At 48.1% G+C, this 18,762-nt stretch overlaps 7 protein-coding genes across 7 annotated transcripts; 1 reads left to right on the top strand and 6 right to left on the bottom strand.

Annotated features, from left to right (window-relative positions):
- Positions 1-1,733: 1,733 nt before the first annotated feature.
- Positions 1,734-3,231, bottom strand: J7337_008055 (uncharacterized protein; the record flags this gene model as incomplete). The annotated part of the gene is made up of 4 exons (XM_044825681.1): positions 1,734-1,817; positions 2,029-2,581; positions 2,634-2,975; positions 3,026-3,231. The coding sequence occupies 4 exons, from the start codon at positions 3,229-3,231 to the stop codon at positions 1,734-1,736; spliced, it is 1,185 nt and encodes a 394-aa protein (XP_044678598.1).
- Positions 3,232-5,617: 2,386 nt separating this feature from the next.
- On the bottom strand, positions 5,618-7,835 carry J7337_008054 (uncharacterized protein; the record flags this gene model as incomplete). The annotated part of the gene is made up of 3 exons (XM_044825680.1): positions 5,618-5,905; positions 5,956-6,673; positions 6,769-7,835. 3 exons carry the CDS (start codon positions 7,833-7,835, stop codon positions 5,618-5,620), a joined length of 2,073 nt encoding a protein of 690 aa, XP_044678597.1.
- Positions 7,836-8,175: 340 nt separating this feature from the next.
- Positions 8,176-8,661, bottom strand: J7337_008053 (uncharacterized protein; the record flags this gene model as incomplete). Its single annotated transcript, XM_044825679.1, has 2 exons — positions 8,176-8,492; positions 8,550-8,661. 2 exons carry the CDS (start codon positions 8,659-8,661, stop codon positions 8,176-8,178), a joined length of 429 nt encoding a protein of 142 aa, XP_044678596.1.
- Positions 8,662-9,191: 530 nt separating this feature from the next.
- Positions 9,192-11,040, bottom strand: J7337_008052 (uncharacterized protein; the record flags this gene model as incomplete). Its single annotated transcript, XM_044825678.1, has 5 exons — positions 9,192-10,151; positions 10,201-10,327; positions 10,380-10,662; positions 10,824-10,952; positions 11,001-11,040. 5 exons carry the CDS (start codon positions 11,038-11,040, stop codon positions 9,192-9,194), a joined length of 1,539 nt encoding a protein of 512 aa, XP_044678595.1.
- Positions 11,041-11,871: 831 nt separating this feature from the next.
- On the bottom strand, positions 11,872-13,336 carry J7337_008051 (uncharacterized protein; the record flags this gene model as incomplete). Its single annotated transcript, XM_044825677.1, has 2 exons — positions 11,872-13,031; positions 13,090-13,336. The coding sequence occupies 2 exons, from the start codon at positions 13,334-13,336 to the stop codon at positions 11,872-11,874; spliced, it is 1,407 nt and encodes a 468-aa protein (XP_044678594.1).
- Positions 13,337-14,470: 1,134 nt separating this feature from the next.
- J7337_008050 (uncharacterized protein) lies at positions 14,471-17,493 on the top strand (the record flags this gene model as incomplete). Its single annotated transcript, XM_044825676.1, has 2 exons — positions 14,471-16,076; positions 16,289-17,493. The coding sequence occupies 2 exons, from the start codon at positions 14,471-14,473 to the stop codon at positions 17,491-17,493; spliced, it is 2,811 nt and encodes a 936-aa protein (XP_044678593.1).
- A 289-nt stretch (positions 17,494-17,782) lies between these two features.
- On the bottom strand, positions 17,783-18,469 carry J7337_008049 (uncharacterized protein; the record flags this gene model as incomplete). The annotated part of the gene is made up of 1 exon (XM_044825675.1): positions 17,783-18,469. The coding sequence occupies one exon, from the start codon at positions 18,467-18,469 to the stop codon at positions 17,783-17,785; it is 687 nt and encodes a 228-aa protein (XP_044678592.1).
- Between the last annotated feature and the right edge of the window lie 293 nt (positions 18,470-18,762).

Raw genomic sequence — 18,762 nt, 5'->3', positions numbered from 1 at the left:
CGTTAGCTTACAGTATAGTAGTCTTAAGACCTATCAGCTAGTTTTAGTCAGCATTATCTTAATTGCAGTAAAGGAGAAATATAATCTAATACAGCTTAATACAGTTACTAAAGGCATCTCAAGCATTATTAATAGCTTGGAGATAGAAGTTAGTTACTATTTAAGTATATCTTAAGCCAGTAATTAATAAATATTATTAACTAGTTAACTTAATTTTTTTTTTATATATTTTCTAAAACACATATATCCGATCCCTGCAGTTCTACCTGTTTTCATAGCATATTACATAGGCCATTATACAGCCTTAAGTAATCCTGTTAGAAATCGAGCTAAAATCCAAAAAGGGAGTGACCTACTCTGTATTGCAAAATTATTGACCAACGACGCAGGCAACGAAACAACATCCGGACTTGTTATCGCAAGCGGGAGACTTTAGAAGAGTATACCCCATGCCAGGAGGACATCCTTTTGGTATTTCCATCGAGCAGCCACGACTCTTGGGACCACAGCTGTAGAAATATAGCGGGGCAGCTGGTTCTGCAGGCAATGCCACCGCGATAGCGAGTGGTGCGTACAGAGTACAAGCGAGGAGGGCTGATGTGATTTGCATTTTCAAAAGATTGGGATAAGTAGTTAAGAAGTTCAGAAGTTCAGAAGATGATGTTTTTGAATAAAAGCAGGAATTATGATTTCTTTTATAAATTTCAAAAGACATCTTTCCCTTATAAGTAAATCGGTAAAGTAGAAATGTAGCTTTAATTCACCGCTCTTTTGTGTTGCCAAGCCACATCAAGCTAATGAAATCTAGATGCTGAATTCTTAAAGCTACTGAGAACTCATTCCGCCACACTCAACTTAGATTTTGTTAACGCAACTGCAAAAATAGACTAGGCAAACGCTATAGATCCATCTTTTTAACGAAGTCTAAGCTATTGATGCTAGCATACTATAGTTAGCCATTTTGGAAGATAGCCTAAGTTATTCAGCCAGCCATTAACTCAAGATGTCTTAATATAGATGTTTCTAGAGAGCTTATACTATATTAAACTTAGAAGTTTCAAGCGATAACCATAGTAGCTTCTGTAGCTGGCTAATATCTATTGGTGGAGCAATTAAAACTAGCTTGCATATTCGAGAGACCAGCCAGCCACTCTACCACTCTGAGCTCAACCTCAACTCAATCTGCCCATTTCTGCATAAAAGAGGCGCGCTATTGTATTGCACTGGATAGCACGTGTAACCAGAGCTTTGGGATGAGACGTTTAGCTTCGGAATCGAACATAGCGGTAAGCGTTAGGTATTAGGCTCGGAATGCACCCTCAAGACGGAATCGCTGTCAACTTCAGGTCCAAGCTACCTACAACCTGGCTCTGTCTCCTTTTCTTCTTCGTCGGCTCTGTAACCCCAGCTGATTCGATATTGTCCCTTTTCCTCTTCCTGATATGTTCAGTTGTGTAATCGTCTGTTCTTTTAGGCGAAGGGAGCGTGACGTCTGTTTTCCTCCTCTTCTCCCTCGCCTCAGACATGCGCTTTCGGCAAGCTGAGGGATATTAATTCACTTTGTACACCATCATCCTTCTTATCTATTTCCGTGTTGTCGCCCAAAGATAATAACAGGTCATTGCGTATCTTAGTAACTCTATTTGCAGCTTCTTAAGCATGATCCCTTGGTGTCAGCCACTTGTTGGCAAATTCTGCACCGCAGTGTGACGGTTGAGTCTAAATGTGTTAAACTAAGCCGTGCTAGGTTTATTGTTAACAGATTGCAGAAGGCATATGCATGTAAGATCACTGGCAACAAGGTCGCTGACATAGCTCTAGCACAGGTGTCTAAGCCCCCGTCCTTTGACATAAGTTTCCTACACAACCTTCCCATCTGCAGTCCCTTGATTCATTGTAGAGTAATTCACCTCTGTCACCACCAGAGATGAGGCACTTGAATGATCACCAGCAGGATATTTTTCCGCCGTATAACGATCGAGCTAAATATCATCAGACCAGGCATCATAGTATTGGGGACAAACTTACCCAACGAACGACAAATAGCCAGCCAACCATAGCAGCACTAACACAGAGCATGCCTATATAACCGTTTCGCCAGTAAGGTGCATGATCAGCAGGGAACATGACTATACCCCAGAATGTCCACAGAAGTCCATCACTTGCCGCCATTGAAGCCAGAGTGACACTTCGAGCAGCATCATCTGCCGTCCGGGCCAAGATATTGCTTGACCAACCATACAGCAGTGGATTGATGCCGTACGCCGAGGCTGAGAGGTACAGTGCTGTGAGGTTGCCTGCAACTGACGTCCCAGGAACCAGCAGTATGATACTGCAGATGATTTGGATCAGGCAGAGCAGAAAGCCAAGTGACATCCTGCGGTTGTACCGATCCATGAAGAATGAGACAGATAGCTCGGCGATAATACCGACGGCGTGAGTTGGGATTGGGAGGGTGTTTACTTCAGACTGGGTGAAACCGTCAATGTCCTTGCGGTACTTCAAGTATAAGAGCATGAGACCTTGTACGACGTAAGACTGGAGCGCTGCTCCGAGAACTGAGAAGACGCAACACACATAACTGTACACCTCCGTTAGCCCCAAAGCTAGATAAAGAAGCAAATATTACTCACAGCAAAGGATGTCCCATCACCCGCTTCACAAGACTCCACGCCTGTATATCATGACCATCCTCCTTCTTCGGCGGCAGTCGATCAAGCGCAAGTTGTCGCTCCTTATCACTCAGATACGAAGCGTCCGTGTACTCAGGCACATCCGGAAAGAAGAAGAAGCCAAAGACAGCAACAGGCAAAGTGATGATGCCGTCAATCAAGAAAACCCACTGCCAACCTTCCAGTCCGGCATGACCCTCCATTGATTCATGGATTGCAGCCATCATGGCTCCAGCGAACATCTTGCCAACTTGACCTGCGACTGTGAACATGGCGGTACGTTTGGCGATTTCGTTGGATTTGCTATAGTCGTCAGATTTGCTGGTGGAATGGGGAGGTTTGAGACTTACTACCAAGAGCCCATGATGTAGATTGATCCAGCGTATGTACTTGCTTCAGCGAGACCCATCAGGAAGCGAACGGTGCAGAGTTGAGCATATGTCTTGCACGCTGCGCTGGCCATGGTGAGGCCTGCCCATACGACGACCATGGAAGACATCCATATTCGGGGACGGATCTTGTGGATGATTACACTGCTGGGTATTTGGCCGACCAGCATTCTGCGAAATTTGTCAGTTATTCCTGAGTTGGGGTTTGGGCGAGTTCATACCCTGCTGATGCCATGGAGAGGAGGACATTGTACTGGTTGCCGCTCAGCTCGAGGGCTTCTTTGAGACCTGCTACCTATCATATAGTCAGTCGAGATGTTTGTACAGGTTTCTTTGGTATACTTACGTATGCATTCGCAAAGGCTTGTCTGTCTGTGACTCCAACGTCAGAAGAGTGTGATGAATGCTGCGATGAGGAGACTTACCAAGATGATTGAAAAAGAAGCTGAAGCAACAAAAAGTCTTCTTCGATCAGTACTCTATCTCAAAAATGAAGAATTCTCTTACAAGAATAAAGAAATCTGCCCAATTTTAGTTGTAGTTCTCATCGAAAGGTTTGAGTCACTCACCAAGTTTTCGTATCAGCCTCTTCTCCTCTTTACTCGTATCGCCCCAGAGGTAGTCAACCACTAAAGCACCAGTTAGCCAAAGTCTCCGTTTGTCACCGTTGCTGAAACGTACTTCTTTCCTTTGAATCGACCTTGCTTGGAGTAATCAAAGATGGTTTGAGAAAATGCAAAATGTGTAGCGGACCAAAGTCGACGTTAATAATGTCGCAAGTTCTATTGGACCAATTCTTTTTCAGTGGAGGTTCCATCAAGGTTCACGGCCGATCGGTCGCTTACTGTTTTTGGGCAATGCCAAGATCTTAAGATGGTTGCTTATCTGATAAGATCAACGCCAAGATCTTAAGATGCTTGCTTACCTATCTGTGTTAACTTTCTTGAAAATGAATAAGTTATTGGATATTATACATACATATTACACTAGATTGAGATACAGTCAATTCAAGACAAGTCGAGATTGCAGGCAAGATCCAATGTGATGGAAAGCCAACTTCATGAAAAAGAACCTCCCATAACGCGATAGCTCCCAACCCTTGCCGAAAAGCACAACCTTCAGAGTTCGAGCCTCTTAAGACACCATCACCAATCCCAACATCACATCCCATCTAACTCCTCCTAATCCTCCCTCTAAGCTTTCCTCCTCCCCTCCCTCCCCTCCCACCTCTCGTATAACACCCAAAACACCTCGAATCATAATAAACAATCTCTCCCCCCCTCGACCGCTGCACAATCTCCGTATCAGGATACAGCGTACAACTTCCCTGCACCTCCGCCGAAGCCGGCTCCTCAAAGCTAATAAGCTCACAGTTAAAAAGATCAAACTCTTTACATTTCTGCGCGCAATCATCCAGGTATAAACTCTCAAAAACTTGACTTTGACCTTCCTTAGGTTCGCCGCGGACGTTGCAGTTTATGTCGGAGGGTGGTTCTGAGATGAGCGTGTAGGCGGGGCATGATGATGTTGTTGTTGTGGGAGCTGAGGTCGTTGTGGTGGGGGGGGGTTGGTTTGCAGTTGGATGCGGTGACGCTTGCTGCGAGGGTCGCGACGACGGCGATGGACTTTGTTGACGGCATTTTGATGGCCTTGGAAAGTAAAGAAGTGAGGAAGAAGGAAATGGGGGAGATTCAGATTTAAGAACGTTGATGCCCTGAGCTAGAGTCGATAGTCCGAGGCTAAGACGACGCCACTGTCGATAGTTCCATGGTGGTTAATTAAACAGCTGCATGGATCTGCATCTGAGATCTACTGTGCCTTGAAGACATGAAAACTCAAGATGCGCATCTAAACAATAAAATGGATCAGGTATACTTACAATTGCATCTCTACTCTGTACTTTCTCTTTGCTGTGCCTTGGGCTGAGACCATCTGCGATATCCCAATACTGCAACCTCCTCGAACCCCAGCGACGATACTGTCCCTCATTTTCATTCAACACCTTCAAGTCCACCAGACATCATCACCATCTCAATCCTCTCCACAGCTCTGCATATAGCAGAGAAGCAGTGAGAAAAAGTGTTGTCCAAAAAAACAACGAGTTTTTCAACAGCTATAAACCGAAGAAAGGACGTCGAATGCATTCCGCACTCTTTCAAAATAAAATAAAGAAAGCAAAATCTGCAAGTATCGTCAGTGTCGCCATATCAAGTCCTCTCGTCAAGTCACTGCAATGATTAGTAGATCAGGTTCGAGTCGTTGTGAATAAATTTCGTCGTCCAATTCTAGGCCACTAGGCCGATGCGTGAGCGCCTCTCGGTGGAAAATGTAATCTGCGCCAGTCCATCTGAAAACAGCAAACCACCCCTTCATCACGGCGTTACTATACACAAATGCAAGTTTGAACAAAGAGAGAAATGCAAAGATCATGACGTCTTCCAAGCCACCCCAAATATCCATAACCGGCAAAAAGACACAAAAAAACTCCAGCATCAGATAATATGCACAACACCGATTGGGGGGTATCAATATAGGCTTTTGATCGGAAAAGGAGGATCAGGAAGAACAAGGTCCGATGTGCTTCTCATGTACGTGGCGGAGGAAATCTCGCTGCATTCTGAAGGAGGAGTAGTCGCCTTTGAGAATCACTTCGAGAATGTTGCCCTGGTTGGGATCACGGGCAATCTCGTCCATTCTGTCACGTAGGAGATTGAAGGCGCCTTTGAAGCGGTCAAGGATGGCTACGGTGTTAGATGAGCCGCCGGAGATGTCGTTGCCCGAGTTGTTGGGATCGATGATGGAGAGGCGGTCGTAGTTCTTATACGTGAGGCTTCGGACCTCGGACTGGGAGTGTTAGCAAGGAAGAGAAGAGTAAGTAGGGTGGCAAGACATACCTTTCGGATGTACCCAATTGGTCTGGTCAGGGAAATGGCGTTGGTGTCGTGGCGGAATTCGCGGCCGTAGAGATGGAAGAACTCGAGAAGCATCTCGCCGAGATGATGCTCCGGGATGAGGTTTCGACTCTGTACCTGTGGCATAAGCTGCAACATGCTCACAACCAAGCAAATCACGGTGAAACCGCCTATTCCTCCATTCACAGGTTCATTCAGACCACGCATGAGCAGGAAATGTTTGATCACAGTCACCAGGATAGGCATGGCAGGATATTGGGCCTTCCACTCAAGGAACGTGTCGACAGCATTGACACCGCCCAAGTTCTCAAACGACACATCAACCTTGAGACCAGTCTGCTTGTCAACGTATTTGACTAACGGAACTCTAGCGTGGGCAATAACCTCGATGGAGTGTTGGTCAGCTACGTGTTGGCTGGTGAGGAACTTCTGGAACTTGTACAGCCAGCTCTTTGCCGACAGGTACGTTGGGGGGCCGCCTCGCATGAAGCTTGCGGAGCAGACGACTAGATCCATGTCTGCGGTGGGGAGGTAGAGGCCTGACATGAAGGAACCGAAGGGGTGGACCGAGGCGCTCGCGAAGTTCCTTCCGTCGCGTCGCATGGCCTTTCGAAGGTTCTCGACCAGGTTGTCACGGATTCGCTGTTCGAAATCGCGGGGTCTGACGTACTCGTAGAAGTCGATGATTTCCTTGTGTAATCTGCATACGTTAATCCGAGTACAGGAGCGGGGAGAATGTTTGGTCGGCAATGCGGATCTATGGCTTGAAGGTAGTGGAAAGGAGTATGCACTTACCGGAATGGCATGTTCATGGTAGCAGAGTGATCGACAGTATCCCAAGGACATGGGTCCTCGGTTGTCTTTGGCTGCCAACTGGGCAAGAGCGCACCTTTCGAAGGCTTCGTCGTAGCCTTCTTCAATTGTCCATAATCAGGAGGCTTGATCTCATCGTCCGCAGTCCGCTTTCGAGATCCAAGCGGATCATTTCTTCGCGCCGTATCCAGAGTCCCATTAGCAGGCGCTCGTGGCTTCTCGGGCAAACGCGCAGTCTCAGCTCTCGGTCCAGAGGGCGCATTCGGAGGCGGTGGCGGGGGTGGTTCGCGCGGGGGAGGCGGCGGTGCTTCCTCCTCTTCTTCACTGCTCTCTTCATCTTCTGTCAGGTCAAACGAGATAAAGTCCTCGGCTTCGGTTGAAGCAGCTAGTTTCTCCGACTGGTCTTCCACGCGCGCTTTTCGGATCAATTTGACCATATCACGTTTCTTGCGGGTGCTCTCGTCGGGACATGGGAGGGCAGTGTAGGGATCGGGATTTGACCACTTAGGTACAGTATCGGCAGATCCATCGTCTCCAGTTTTGGCACGTTTCTTGGAAGGTCCTTCTGTCTCGGAAGATGAAGAAATGTCCATCTCGAGCTCATCGTCGTCTGATAGCTCATCGACATCGCGGAATTTGGCAGCGCCTTCTTCTCCAAGTCGCTCCTCGGGCATATTCGCAGTCGCTCCAGATACCAAAGCGCGTTCAGACGGGTGAGGCGGAGGTTGCCATTTCCTTCCTCCACGACCCCGACCTCGGCCACCACGACCACCATCGCGACGCGGCCCTCTCCTTTCAGACGGCCCACGATAATCAGCCGGGAAATCAGGCATGCCAGCTGGCTTGTCTACACGAAAGGTAAAGTCGCCCTGCGGCACGCGCGGGCGGTATGAATCGGAGTGGCCATAATTATCGCGGGGCGGCGGTCGAGGAGGCAAGTCGTGCCTGTCGCCGGGTCGATAGCTGTCGGCTTCGGGACGCAGAGGACGGTCGTTTCTTGGGCGCGAGTCGGGACGCGAGTTGCGCGGCCTGTTATTGCGCGGCGGCATTTTGTGTCGTTGGGGATGCAGATGTGATTTGTGCGGTGGATGAAACGATGATGGTCGCGAAGGAAAAAAAGATCCTTCTTGCGCGAATGGCTGGCCCGCACTAGACCTAAACGAGGCAGAGGCGATCTCGGAATTGTTAGTCAGCATACTGCGTCACTGATTTTTGTGCTACCCTAGAGAAGCATGAAAGAAGCCGATGGCAGGAACAACGTGTGTACTATCGTTAATCAGTGATTGACATAAATTGGCCGAGTGGCTCATCAGTAATGTACAATTTGGTGAATCTGTTTGCGTATGTATTCTATGTAATTTGGTATGTGTTGGCGGGCGCGTTCTAAGCTCAAGCCTTGTCTGGACCATCCGGGTCATAAGCTGATACCTCAATCTCACAGTACATCGTCGGAACACCAAGTTGCCTCACTCCAATCTGCGTCCAAATGACCCTGTGATTAGGCATCCACTTCTTGTAATTCTCCGCCATCCTCTGTCCGACTTCAGGCGTGATTTCTGTGTGGTATGAGTTCACTCTGAAGACCTGCTCCCAGCCCTTTCCACCAGCTGCCTTTAGCGCCTTGTCCACATTCTCGAAAGCCAAGTCAATTTGCTCAAGTTGAGTCTCTGCGAAGACGAGGTCGCCGTCTTTAATGAAGCAGCCGCCTGGGAATGCATGTTAGAGTCTGGGGGTTCAGAAATTGGAGGGACGTGGTCGTGTACCTTGACCACTGAGCTGGAGCTGATCACCGACACGGACAGCTTGAGCGTAATTGAGGAAGTTTGTGAGAAACTCGCCGACGCCTTCGTAAGTGTAATTCTTGAGTTGAGACATGTTTATGGATTGCTCTGAGTACTAGCCAACAATTTAATGTTTGTTCTATGCCGGAATTGGTGGGTTGAGATGCTCAATTGATCGTGGCTTACTCTGCCATTTATATTCACGCTTCAACCTCAGTCGCATCATGCAGAGTAAGACGTGCAGGATAATCTGCATCCATCGAACCGAGCGTAACGTTGTCATAACGTTGATATAACGTTAGCATAACGTTTTCTAGCTCAATCCCATTCCATATCTGAGTAAGATGCGCTCAGAGTCGGTCCAACAAGGATGGTGATCTTCGGCCTCCAACCTACGGCTGGTCTATTGGGATATCCACAGCTTCTCGCCGAAACGGTGCAACAAAGAGGTGGGCATGACAAATGCAGCAGAAACGGAACCATTCAGCGCCCGATTCGGATCATAAACAATGCCAACGGATCTCCATGATTATGCTTAAATTATCTCGTCAGATCTTAGCTTCTTGGCTTCCGCTGCACCATTCATCAGGCTTCTAGCAACTCGCTCAACTCCATTGAGTCTACCTACTGAGTCTTCTTATTCTTGTTCCTCGCCTTTGCAGCCGCCAACTCAGCATTAACCTTCTCAATCGCTTCCCTCGCCCCGTCCCACTTCACCCTCTTCCCCTCCCCATCAAAAACCCTCCAAACAAACGGCGTAAAAACCCCATCCATCAACATCCTATACAACGCACGATCATTCCACCACAACTTCCAGCCTTTCAATCCCCACCCGAGATGTTCATATACTTGTGACCCAGCTGCCTTGTCAGCCCATGCAAGCCAGTCAGCCTGTCGCAGCCAACCAGGCACCACGCTGCCTCTATTGGCAAGCTTACATATTGCCTCGTGGTGCTTGTCTGTGGCGCGGTTCATCTCGTCGATTGATGGGAGGGCAGAGTTTCCTTTCCAGATTTGTGCGATTGCCATGGTGCAGAGGTCGCTGATGGGGAATGCGCTTGTTGCGACGAGGACATTGCCCAGGAAGGCTAGTGAATCTGGGTGATCGAGCGAAAACACGTTCTGGTAGAGACGAGGAAGAGGTTTGCCACGAGATCCGATTGTTTCTGCCCATTTTGGCGTTGTGTTACGCGTGGGATCAACGCTGGCGTCTAGGAGGCTGAAGTCTGCCTTGTATCCAGTGCACCAGATGATCGCGTCAACATCTAGACGCGTTCCGTCCGTGAGCTCAATTTCTTTGGGCCCTGTGACGCGCTTTATTTTCGGGATACAGGTGATGCCGCCTGATTCGAGTAGGGGGATGAGATTGTCCGATATGACGGGCAGAGCGTGCAGGACGGAATCCGCAGGAGAAAGACCCCATTCGGGCCTCATCTTGAACGCGTTGTCCTGCATTTTCTTGCAGATGGCGTTGAAGATGACTTCGTAGAGACGAGGGAATCTCCTCTCGAACATTGCCATAAAGGCCATTGTGCGCGCTGTGAGGGTGTGATCGAATGGGATGCCATCGCGCTTTCGCGGGATCTGGGATAATGAGCATTGCGACTTGGGCCATTCATCCCAGGCAACTTACCACTATAACACCATGGCTGCGAGATAGCCAGACTTTTTCAGCATGTCCACAAAGAGCTGCTGCAGTGTCTGCGCCCGTGTTCGAGACGCCGACAACAACCACGCGTTTGCCCTTGAAGAGTTCTGGTCTACCACCATCGTCAGTCAACTTGCGGAACAACAGAGATCGTAGTGACACACCGTTTGAAGGCGCGCGAATGTAGAACGTCGCCTTCGAATTGCTCCATGCCCTCGACCTTGGGAATGTGAGGACGATTGTTTCCGCCCGTCGCCATAATGACCTTGTCGAAATACTCAGGCCCTGAGCCCTGGATGTCTACCACCCAGCGATTGCCCTCATCATCGCGTCCGACTTTCTCGACCGATACACCCAAGCGAAGCTTATCGCGAAAGTTAAAGTGGTCTACGTAGGACTCAATGTACTCTTCCACCTTGGCGGATGGGCAATGACTGGGCGTGGAGTCTGGGTATGGGAAGTCTGTAAAGGCGGCCTACAATAGTAAATATCTCTGTGAAGACATAACGGAAAAGAGACAGAGTAGGTACCCTTTCTTTGGAGATGTTGATGATGGTACCTTGGGCTTATCAGCGACGCATCCTGTACGGCTTGGGGTGTGTGCTTACTCGGTAAGACTGATGTCTTGTCTTGCTCGGTGTAATGCCAGAGACCTCCGACATACTCATTGCGCTCAAATCCAGTCACATCGAAGCCGACTTCGAGTAGATTCTTGACAGCGACAAGGCCGGCGATGCCTGGCTTGTGTCAGTGCCGTCCTCAATCGAGTAACGCGGAATACCCACCGAGACCGATGACAGCCACCTTTTGACGCTGCTTATCCATGTTTACTTGGACTACAACTCGACACTCTGGATGTAGATTAATAGCAGCACCTCAGCTTATAAATAATTCACTGTCATGGAACGCCCGGCATCATCTCAGCTGACAGGCAGTGACAGCACAGACCCATCAGGGTCGGCAGTCAGCAAGACGGAGCATTCCGGCCTAGAGCACTAACCTTGTAAACTCTGTACCTAGTCACAATTAACCTCAACAGCCGAACATCCGTTGCTGTTTTTGCGAGAAGCGCCCTCTATGAACAAGGATGTATGTGAGTTGATTGACGTATCATCCAGATTTCCCAGTGAAGAACGGATATCTCGTCTCAATCGAATGAAAGCGTAGTGAGGTAGTTTGAGCTTGTAAGGCGGAATTGATCCCGCTAACACGCCACCAAGAGCTTGATGGCTTGGGATCTAATGCGCAATGCTGGAGAGAGATCAGATCGATTAGATAACATGCAATGTTCTTACTGGTCCAGATGGCGAGCTGAACGCTATGATGTGCGCCATGACCCACGAGCCGGCCTGAAGTCGATCCGACTACCGACTTCGGATCATCAAGAGTGTTGGGAGGTCTACATTGCATCGAGATACCAAGGGATATGTCTTTATGCATTTCTGTTATAAATGATTATTCTATGACAAACTGCTTTACAATCTCTGATATACAGACGAAGATCTGTTTGGTGAACATAAGCTGTCAACCTCAGATCTCAACTGCCAAAACACACCTAACTAAGAACTCGTATTCAATCGCCCTATACAAAAATGCTTTCCCGTCCATTTAATTCTGCCCACTTTACAAAAACGGGAGTCTAGAATAGATACCCTTCTAGATTCTCTCACTCAACCTGGTGAAGCTTCCAATAACAAGTCCACGAGCCACAGTAATCGAAATCACTGCAGCAATGACAATGCCGAGATAGAGGTACACCAGAGGCTTTGCGCCCGCTTTGTCCAACATGACGCTGCTCAGGGGATTAGCGATGAGCAGCGCTAATCCAACAAGTAAGTTAGTCGAGCCATAATATCTCGCATAATCCTTTGGATCGCATGTTTTGCCGACGCAAATTGGAGCCACTGCATAGAAAGACCCCGAGAAGAGGCCCCAGAATGCTGCGAAGGCGTAGAGAAGGGAGCGGCCGTGTGAAGTGAAAGGGATGAAAATCGCGGACTTGAGAAGGGCCATGAGGACCATTGTGCCGACCATTGTGTTCATTCCTCCGAGGCGGTCGCTTGAATAGCCTATAATCAAGCGGCTGATGCATGAGGTGCCGCCTATGACAGAAAGAAGGATGAATCCATCCTGGGCAGTGAAGCCAACGGTGGCGGATATAGCTGGGAGCAGACCGGCTATACCGGAGTTGACAAATTCCATCAAGAAGAGGCTGAGGGACACGAAAATGAAGCTCTTGCTCTTCCATGCCGAGAGATCAAATACCGAGCTTGTTCCAAAGGGGTCGAAGCTATCGGTGCCCAAGACGAGGTTTTCGAACGGCAGAAAACAGAGGAATCCTACACTCGTGCAGGAGGCGATGACTATTGCCACGATCCTCATGGACCAGACCCAACCGAGATGCTCAAACGTCGAGTGAAGAACAAGTGGAAAGACAAGTATCCCAAGAGAAGCCCCCGTCACAGCAAAACCCATAGCCAAACCCCGTCGCCGAATGAACAACTTTCCCACTACGCCAATAGCAACAGTGCAGTTGATTCCTGTCCCGATACTGCCAAAGACACCAAAGGCGAACATGAACTGCCAGTATGTCTTGCACTGCCCCATTAGGAGAAAAGTGGATGTTGAGAGAATACCGCCGACTGCACTTAGGAGTCGAGGGCCGCAGCGGTCGAGAAGAGAGCCGTAGAAGAAACTGGGGATGCAGGCGAGGAAGAGGTATACACCGAGGATCCAGCCTATTTGACTGTTGGTGTTGTTTTTGAGCTGGTTATCACTGAGGTATGACTGGAGTGTGCCGACGGAACCGCTGAAACCTCGGGTTTTGTGTTAGTCACATTTGCTAGGTGGAGAGTGAATGAACTGGAGACGTACCAGAGGAGCAAACTAGAAAGAGGAATGAGCCAAAGACACAGAGCCATGCACGCCACTCTGACTCATGGTCAAAGACGAATGGTTCTGATCGGTCAGATAAGGGGCGAGTGGGCGAGGGCCTATCAGGTGCGGGTTCATTGGTGTCCCGAATCTCGTGTGAAAGATCAACATACGGGAAAGCGATCTCAAAGTGGACTGAGGGCGGCTTTTCCAGATCAAACGAATCGGCGTTGTGTTGGCGGACCATTTTTGCGAATGATTTGTTGTGACAAGAATAAAATGGGTTGCGTGTGCCAATCCAAAAACTGGTCTCGCAGCTGGTATATATATATATGTTTCCCTCCATCTTGAGTTTGGGAAGTGGAAGCTTGATGAATTAATCTTGAAAGCTTAAAGTTTATGAGCGACAGAAGTGGAAGTTAATACATTTTCGCTTCGTCCTGAGTGGGAGCCTGTGATATTGACTTTAAGTGTCAAATGTGATCAGAATTTGCAGCGAGTAAAATCTGGCGATAAACGCATTTTTGAGTTAGAATTCTGCGCACATTTCGTCTGATCTGAGAACCATCTCTTAATAGCTACTCTAAATTTAGTTTCGCTTAGTTAAGTTCAGTACAACATCATCATAAGGCGCATCTTTTGCCATTATTCTTGCTGTAATGGCTGTGAAGCCGACGCACTTTATTATGCGGGTCTGAGCGTGATTCCATTGACTCATTGAGGCCTCTCACTCGAGATCCACGGTTGCGCCTGCGGAAAGTAGCAGAGTAAGAAATGCATTCAGAGATGATCATCTGTAGATGATTTTGTAATCTTCAGGTGTTGTTACTTCCAGCATCAAGGCTATTGCAAGAGTAATAAAGCATTTGCTCGTTTGGTGGAATAAAACGCTCGTCACATCAGACTGAGTTATTCGGCGATAAAGAAATGAGCTAAAGAGTTATTTTCTCTTCAATAATATCATTTTTCTCAGTTATGATAGAAGATCGAGTTTCCCTAAGAGAGGAAAGGAAACTCGGGACCTTAATCCTAAGGTGCTAAAAAGACTTAGGTTAACTTAGCATAAGTTTACGATGAGTTAAGTATAGACTTAGGATACCTTTTGCTGGGTTTGTTTAATACTGTACACTAAGGTCCGGTGTTTTCTTGCTCCTCGAGGGTCGCAGGGTCGGCCCCAAACACGAGTGAGCGGATCTCAAAGCTAAAACGAATCTGACGTTTTCAGAACCAACCAACCAACCAACCACCTGGATCTCACCATCTGACCAATCACATGACCGCATCAAACCACTCAGCCCGGAAACTACGGCATCATGATTTTATTCGTCATCAACACCAAAACACCAACATCATGACAACCCCATAGTCACCGCCTCACGACATGCCACCTCTAAGCGAGACCATCCGAAATGGCATCTCCGACTCGTTGGCGCGCACTCAACTCTGGCTCAACACGCCCAACGGCCGTGGCGTGCTAAAATGCACTGTTGCCTACACCATCGCCAGCCTTGCGACGTTTGTGCCGTTTTTGGCGAATTTCCTGGGCAAGCCGGAGGGTAAACATGTCGTTGCTACTATTACGGTTTATTTTCACCCTGCGAGGTCGGTGGGATCGATGATTGAGGCTATTCTTATTGCTGTTGTTGCGGTTGCTTACGCGGAGACGGTTTCGCTGCTTTCTATGGTTACCTCTGTTTTCTTTGGGTCGACGATGCACCTGGTGACGCTATCGCATGTCTTGGTTGTTGTGGTGTTTATTGGCGGTGGGTTTGGGTTTATGGGTTGGGTGAAGCAGAGGATGTTGAATCCGCTCGTCAACGTCGGCAGTACCCTCGCAGCACTCGCGATAATCGGAGTTGTGACCAAGGAGAGCCATGTAATGTCTAACGTGTTCTCAAATGAGAAGGTTCTGCAGGTCTTCAAAATGCTTGTTATGGGTATCACGACTACCACGGCGGTCAATCTGCTTCTTTGGAGAACGAGCGCCCGCACATCACTGCGAGAGACGATGAATCGAGTTTCGATACCGTTGGGAGATATGCTATACATGATAACCAACAGTTTCCTCAGTGGTTCTGAAGAAGGACTTGTGTCCGATGGATTTACGGCGGCATCAACACATTATGCGAAGTCCTATGCTCAGATGATGAAGGATATGAGAGAAGCAAAGTTTGAACATTACTTCCTTGGACATGAGGAGATTTACGAACATGAAAAAACTGTTGCGAGGTCTATGGAGACCTTGGCGCAGGCTTTGGGTGGCTTGAGAAACGCGACAAATACTCAGCTTGAACAGCTCAAGCACCCAAAGCCGCTCAGCCCGAAAATATCGGGAACGGCTTCTCCGAATACGGCGCGCCAACTGTTTGAGCAGTTTAACGAGTCGATCACGATGTCTATGACAGGAGTACGCCAGAATCTCTGCAGAATCTTACATGAGCCTCAGTTTGGTCAGCCGCCCAGCTATGAAATCAACGTTGACGAAGATCTGCGGCGCAACTTGATGGACTCGTTAGATACCTTTGACACAGCCAGATCAGACGCTCTACAAGGACTCTACGGCCGTATCGAGCAAATGGCTTCGTCTCACGAATCAACACGCGCTAATCTTGAGGAAGTCGCCGCAGCATGCGGCCACTTCACTTTCAGCCTTCAATCCTTCGGCGAAGATGTTCTTCAGTACCTCGATGTTCTAGATGATCTAGAGTATGTGATTATACGCAAGAGTCGAAGTTGGAGATGGCTGCTCTGGTGGAAGAGTAGCTCAGAAGAAGATCGGAATAAAGCTATCAGACTGTTTGAGTCTGCGGAGGCTGATACGTTGATGCGGACGAGGCAGAGGTCTGTTAGTGTACCTGATGGTCCAGCTGCGGTGCCTGCACCGGTTGATTTAAGAACCTGGTATAATGCGCCTGATCTGAACAAGATACTGGCTTGGTCCTGGAGAAACATCTCTGCGCTTTTTAAGAAAATGGCGCGGGACGATAGTAAGTTTCTCCTTCTTCAGGGAGCAGGAAAACATCAGACCTTGATATCAAAACGAACTCAGCAAAAGGGATCCTAAGTTTAGGATAAGCAAGCTTACTCTAAACTTATCCTGAACTTATACTAAGTTCACTAAGTCTTTAGTATCAAGGTCCTGAGCTTTCTTTCTCCCCTCGCCCTTATCTCCATCCCCCCAATCGCTAACTTCAAGCAGTTCAGTTCGGCCTCAAAGTCGGTATCGGCGCCGCTCTGTGGGCAATGCTCGCGTTTCTCGAAGAGACGAGAGAGTTATACACGGAATGGCGCGGTGAATGGGGTCTTCTATCCTTCATAATCGTGTGCAGTTTCACAATGGGAGCTGCCAACACCGTCAGCCTAGCTCGTTTCATCGGTACACTATTTGGTGCTTTGTTCTCTGTGATCAACTGGAAGATCAGCCATGGTTACGCCTTGGCTCTGATTCCGCTTGGCTGGTTGACGAGCTTCATCAACTTTTATCTTGTCATTCAGCATGGCAAGGCTTCTTTGGGGAGGATTAGTCTTCTTGCGTACAATGTTTCTACACTGTATGCGTACAGAGTAAAGAGAAAGGCAGATGGAAATGACACGACTGAAGATGGACAGTTTTCACAGCCTGATATCATGGAGATTGCCAAACGCCGAGCCATCGCTGTCACAGCGGGTATCATCTGGGGTCTGGTCGTTTGCCGAGTTATATGGCCCATATCCGCACGTCGCAAGTTCAAAGAGAGTCTGTCTGTTCTCCATCTACAAATGGGTCTTATCTGGAAGCGAGGGCCTCTCACCGTTCTCTTTCGTAGCGAAGGTTCTCAAAGCTATCTCAAGTCTGGTGAACAAGCTGCCTTGCAAAGGTATGCTGCAAACCTAGATAGTCTGAGACTAGCCGCCGCTTCGGAGTTCGAGTTACGAGGCCCATTCCCTATGGAAGTGTACGGCCGTGTGCTGAAAAGCACTATGCGTATCCTCGATGGCTTCTACAATATGAGCCTCGTCGCATGTCGAAAGGGTCATCTTACAGAAGGTGAGAGGGCACTGCTCGAGTATACAGCTCGCGAGCGCGCTATTCTTTGTGATCACATTTGTCAGGCTTTTCAGGTCGTTGCTAGCTCAACTATGCTGGAGTATCCTTTCGCCGATGCTACGCCAAGCATTGTATCGGCACGCGAGAATCTGTTGAGTAAGATCTTTGAGTTCAGAAAGGAACACCCGAGGAGATTGATCAACGAGGGTGGTGAGAGTAGCGAATCAAGTCAGCTACTTGTTGAGGAGAAAGACTATGCGCTGCTTTATGCATATGCGCTTGTTACTGGACAGGTTGTAGATGAACTACGGTTGATTGGAAAGGAAATAGGGAGTCTTTTTGGTGTTTTAGATGAGGATACCCGGCTTTTGCAGTAATAGAGACAGAACTCCATAAGAGTATATTTTGACAAATTAGCACAGAGAACTTAGCAAAGACAATCTATTGTACGTGCGCCAACTCCCATCTTACAGAACATCTCTAACAACCGTAACTTGAAAACTAAGCAAGCCCAATACCGTAGCACAGACCCCGACCCGAAACCGAAACAGAACACCAAGCGACCTAACTATCTGCAATTCTCCGGACCGCGAAGACAAGGGCCCAACTCACCAAAATGACCCTTGAACAACACCTTTCAACCAAATATGTTTAGTCAAGCTTGAGCTAGAGCTTGCGCGAGCGATGAAAATACTCAGCGAGCTTGTCCCCCAATTTATTGACACCATGTTTGAGACGTACAACACAATTGTGAGGGAAGCGAAGTTTCGCCATAGGAACACTCAAGTTTGTCGTGGTGAGAGTGTCCAGGAACTTGTCCAGAAGTGTAAGTTTGATATCGCCATCGTGCGCAAGTCGTGTGTATTCATCAGACACGGAGCCTTTCCAAGCAAAGACATGCACAGTGTACGCACACTGAAGAGCATATGCGACCGATGGAATCATGTCGTTGTCTCCAGAAACAAGAACAAAAACACCACTGTCCTTGAATTCCTGGAGATGGACAGTATCCAGGGCCATGTCTCTGACCAGCATAGTATCAACCTGTTTCTCGGGTTGCTTCCTTTTCCGACGAGAGCTGAACACAAAGGAAGAATGGAGGTTCAGATCTTGCAATACAAGACTTCGCTCAAGGTTAGATCCATAAACATTGAGATTTACCTCTTCGTCAACTTCCATCCCGGTGCCTCTGCGGATGATATCTTTGAGCGCGCGGACATCGTAATGCCAGTCTATGCGTTCTTTGGGGTCGATCCGGTGACTCTCCTTGTAGGCTGTTTCACCACTGATTTTGAAGTTGGATTCATCCAGGTAGACGTAAGCAACCCGAACACTTCTGTCGGGCAAGGGCATGGGGGGTAGATGATACAACATGGCGTCAGATAGAGAGAGCTGCATTGTAAACGGAAGGTGAGTCGATATCACATGAGAGAATCTCAGTACCAATAACAAGATAAGCACGGGGGATGAGATGATGTTTGAAGGATAATCAACAAAACTGATGGAAAAGTATACTTCTTATACTGGTCGGTTTATTACTTCAACTACGCGGGAGATCACAGTGAAAGCACTCAGACTCTTTCAAGAGGAGTGACTGATCACTTCCCACAAGTTCATGCATTGCCCTTTGTTGATAAGTTCTGACA

Source organism: Fusarium musae, chromosome 6 (genome assembly GCF_019915245.1).
Source record: "Fusarium musae strain F31 chromosome 6, whole genome shotgun sequence".
Lineage (NCBI taxonomy): Eukaryota > Fungi > Ascomycota > Sordariomycetes > Hypocreales > Nectriaceae > Fusarium > Fusarium musae.
The sequence above is the reverse complement of the archived record's forward strand: the minus strand, read 5'-3'. Positions and strand labels throughout refer to the sequence as shown.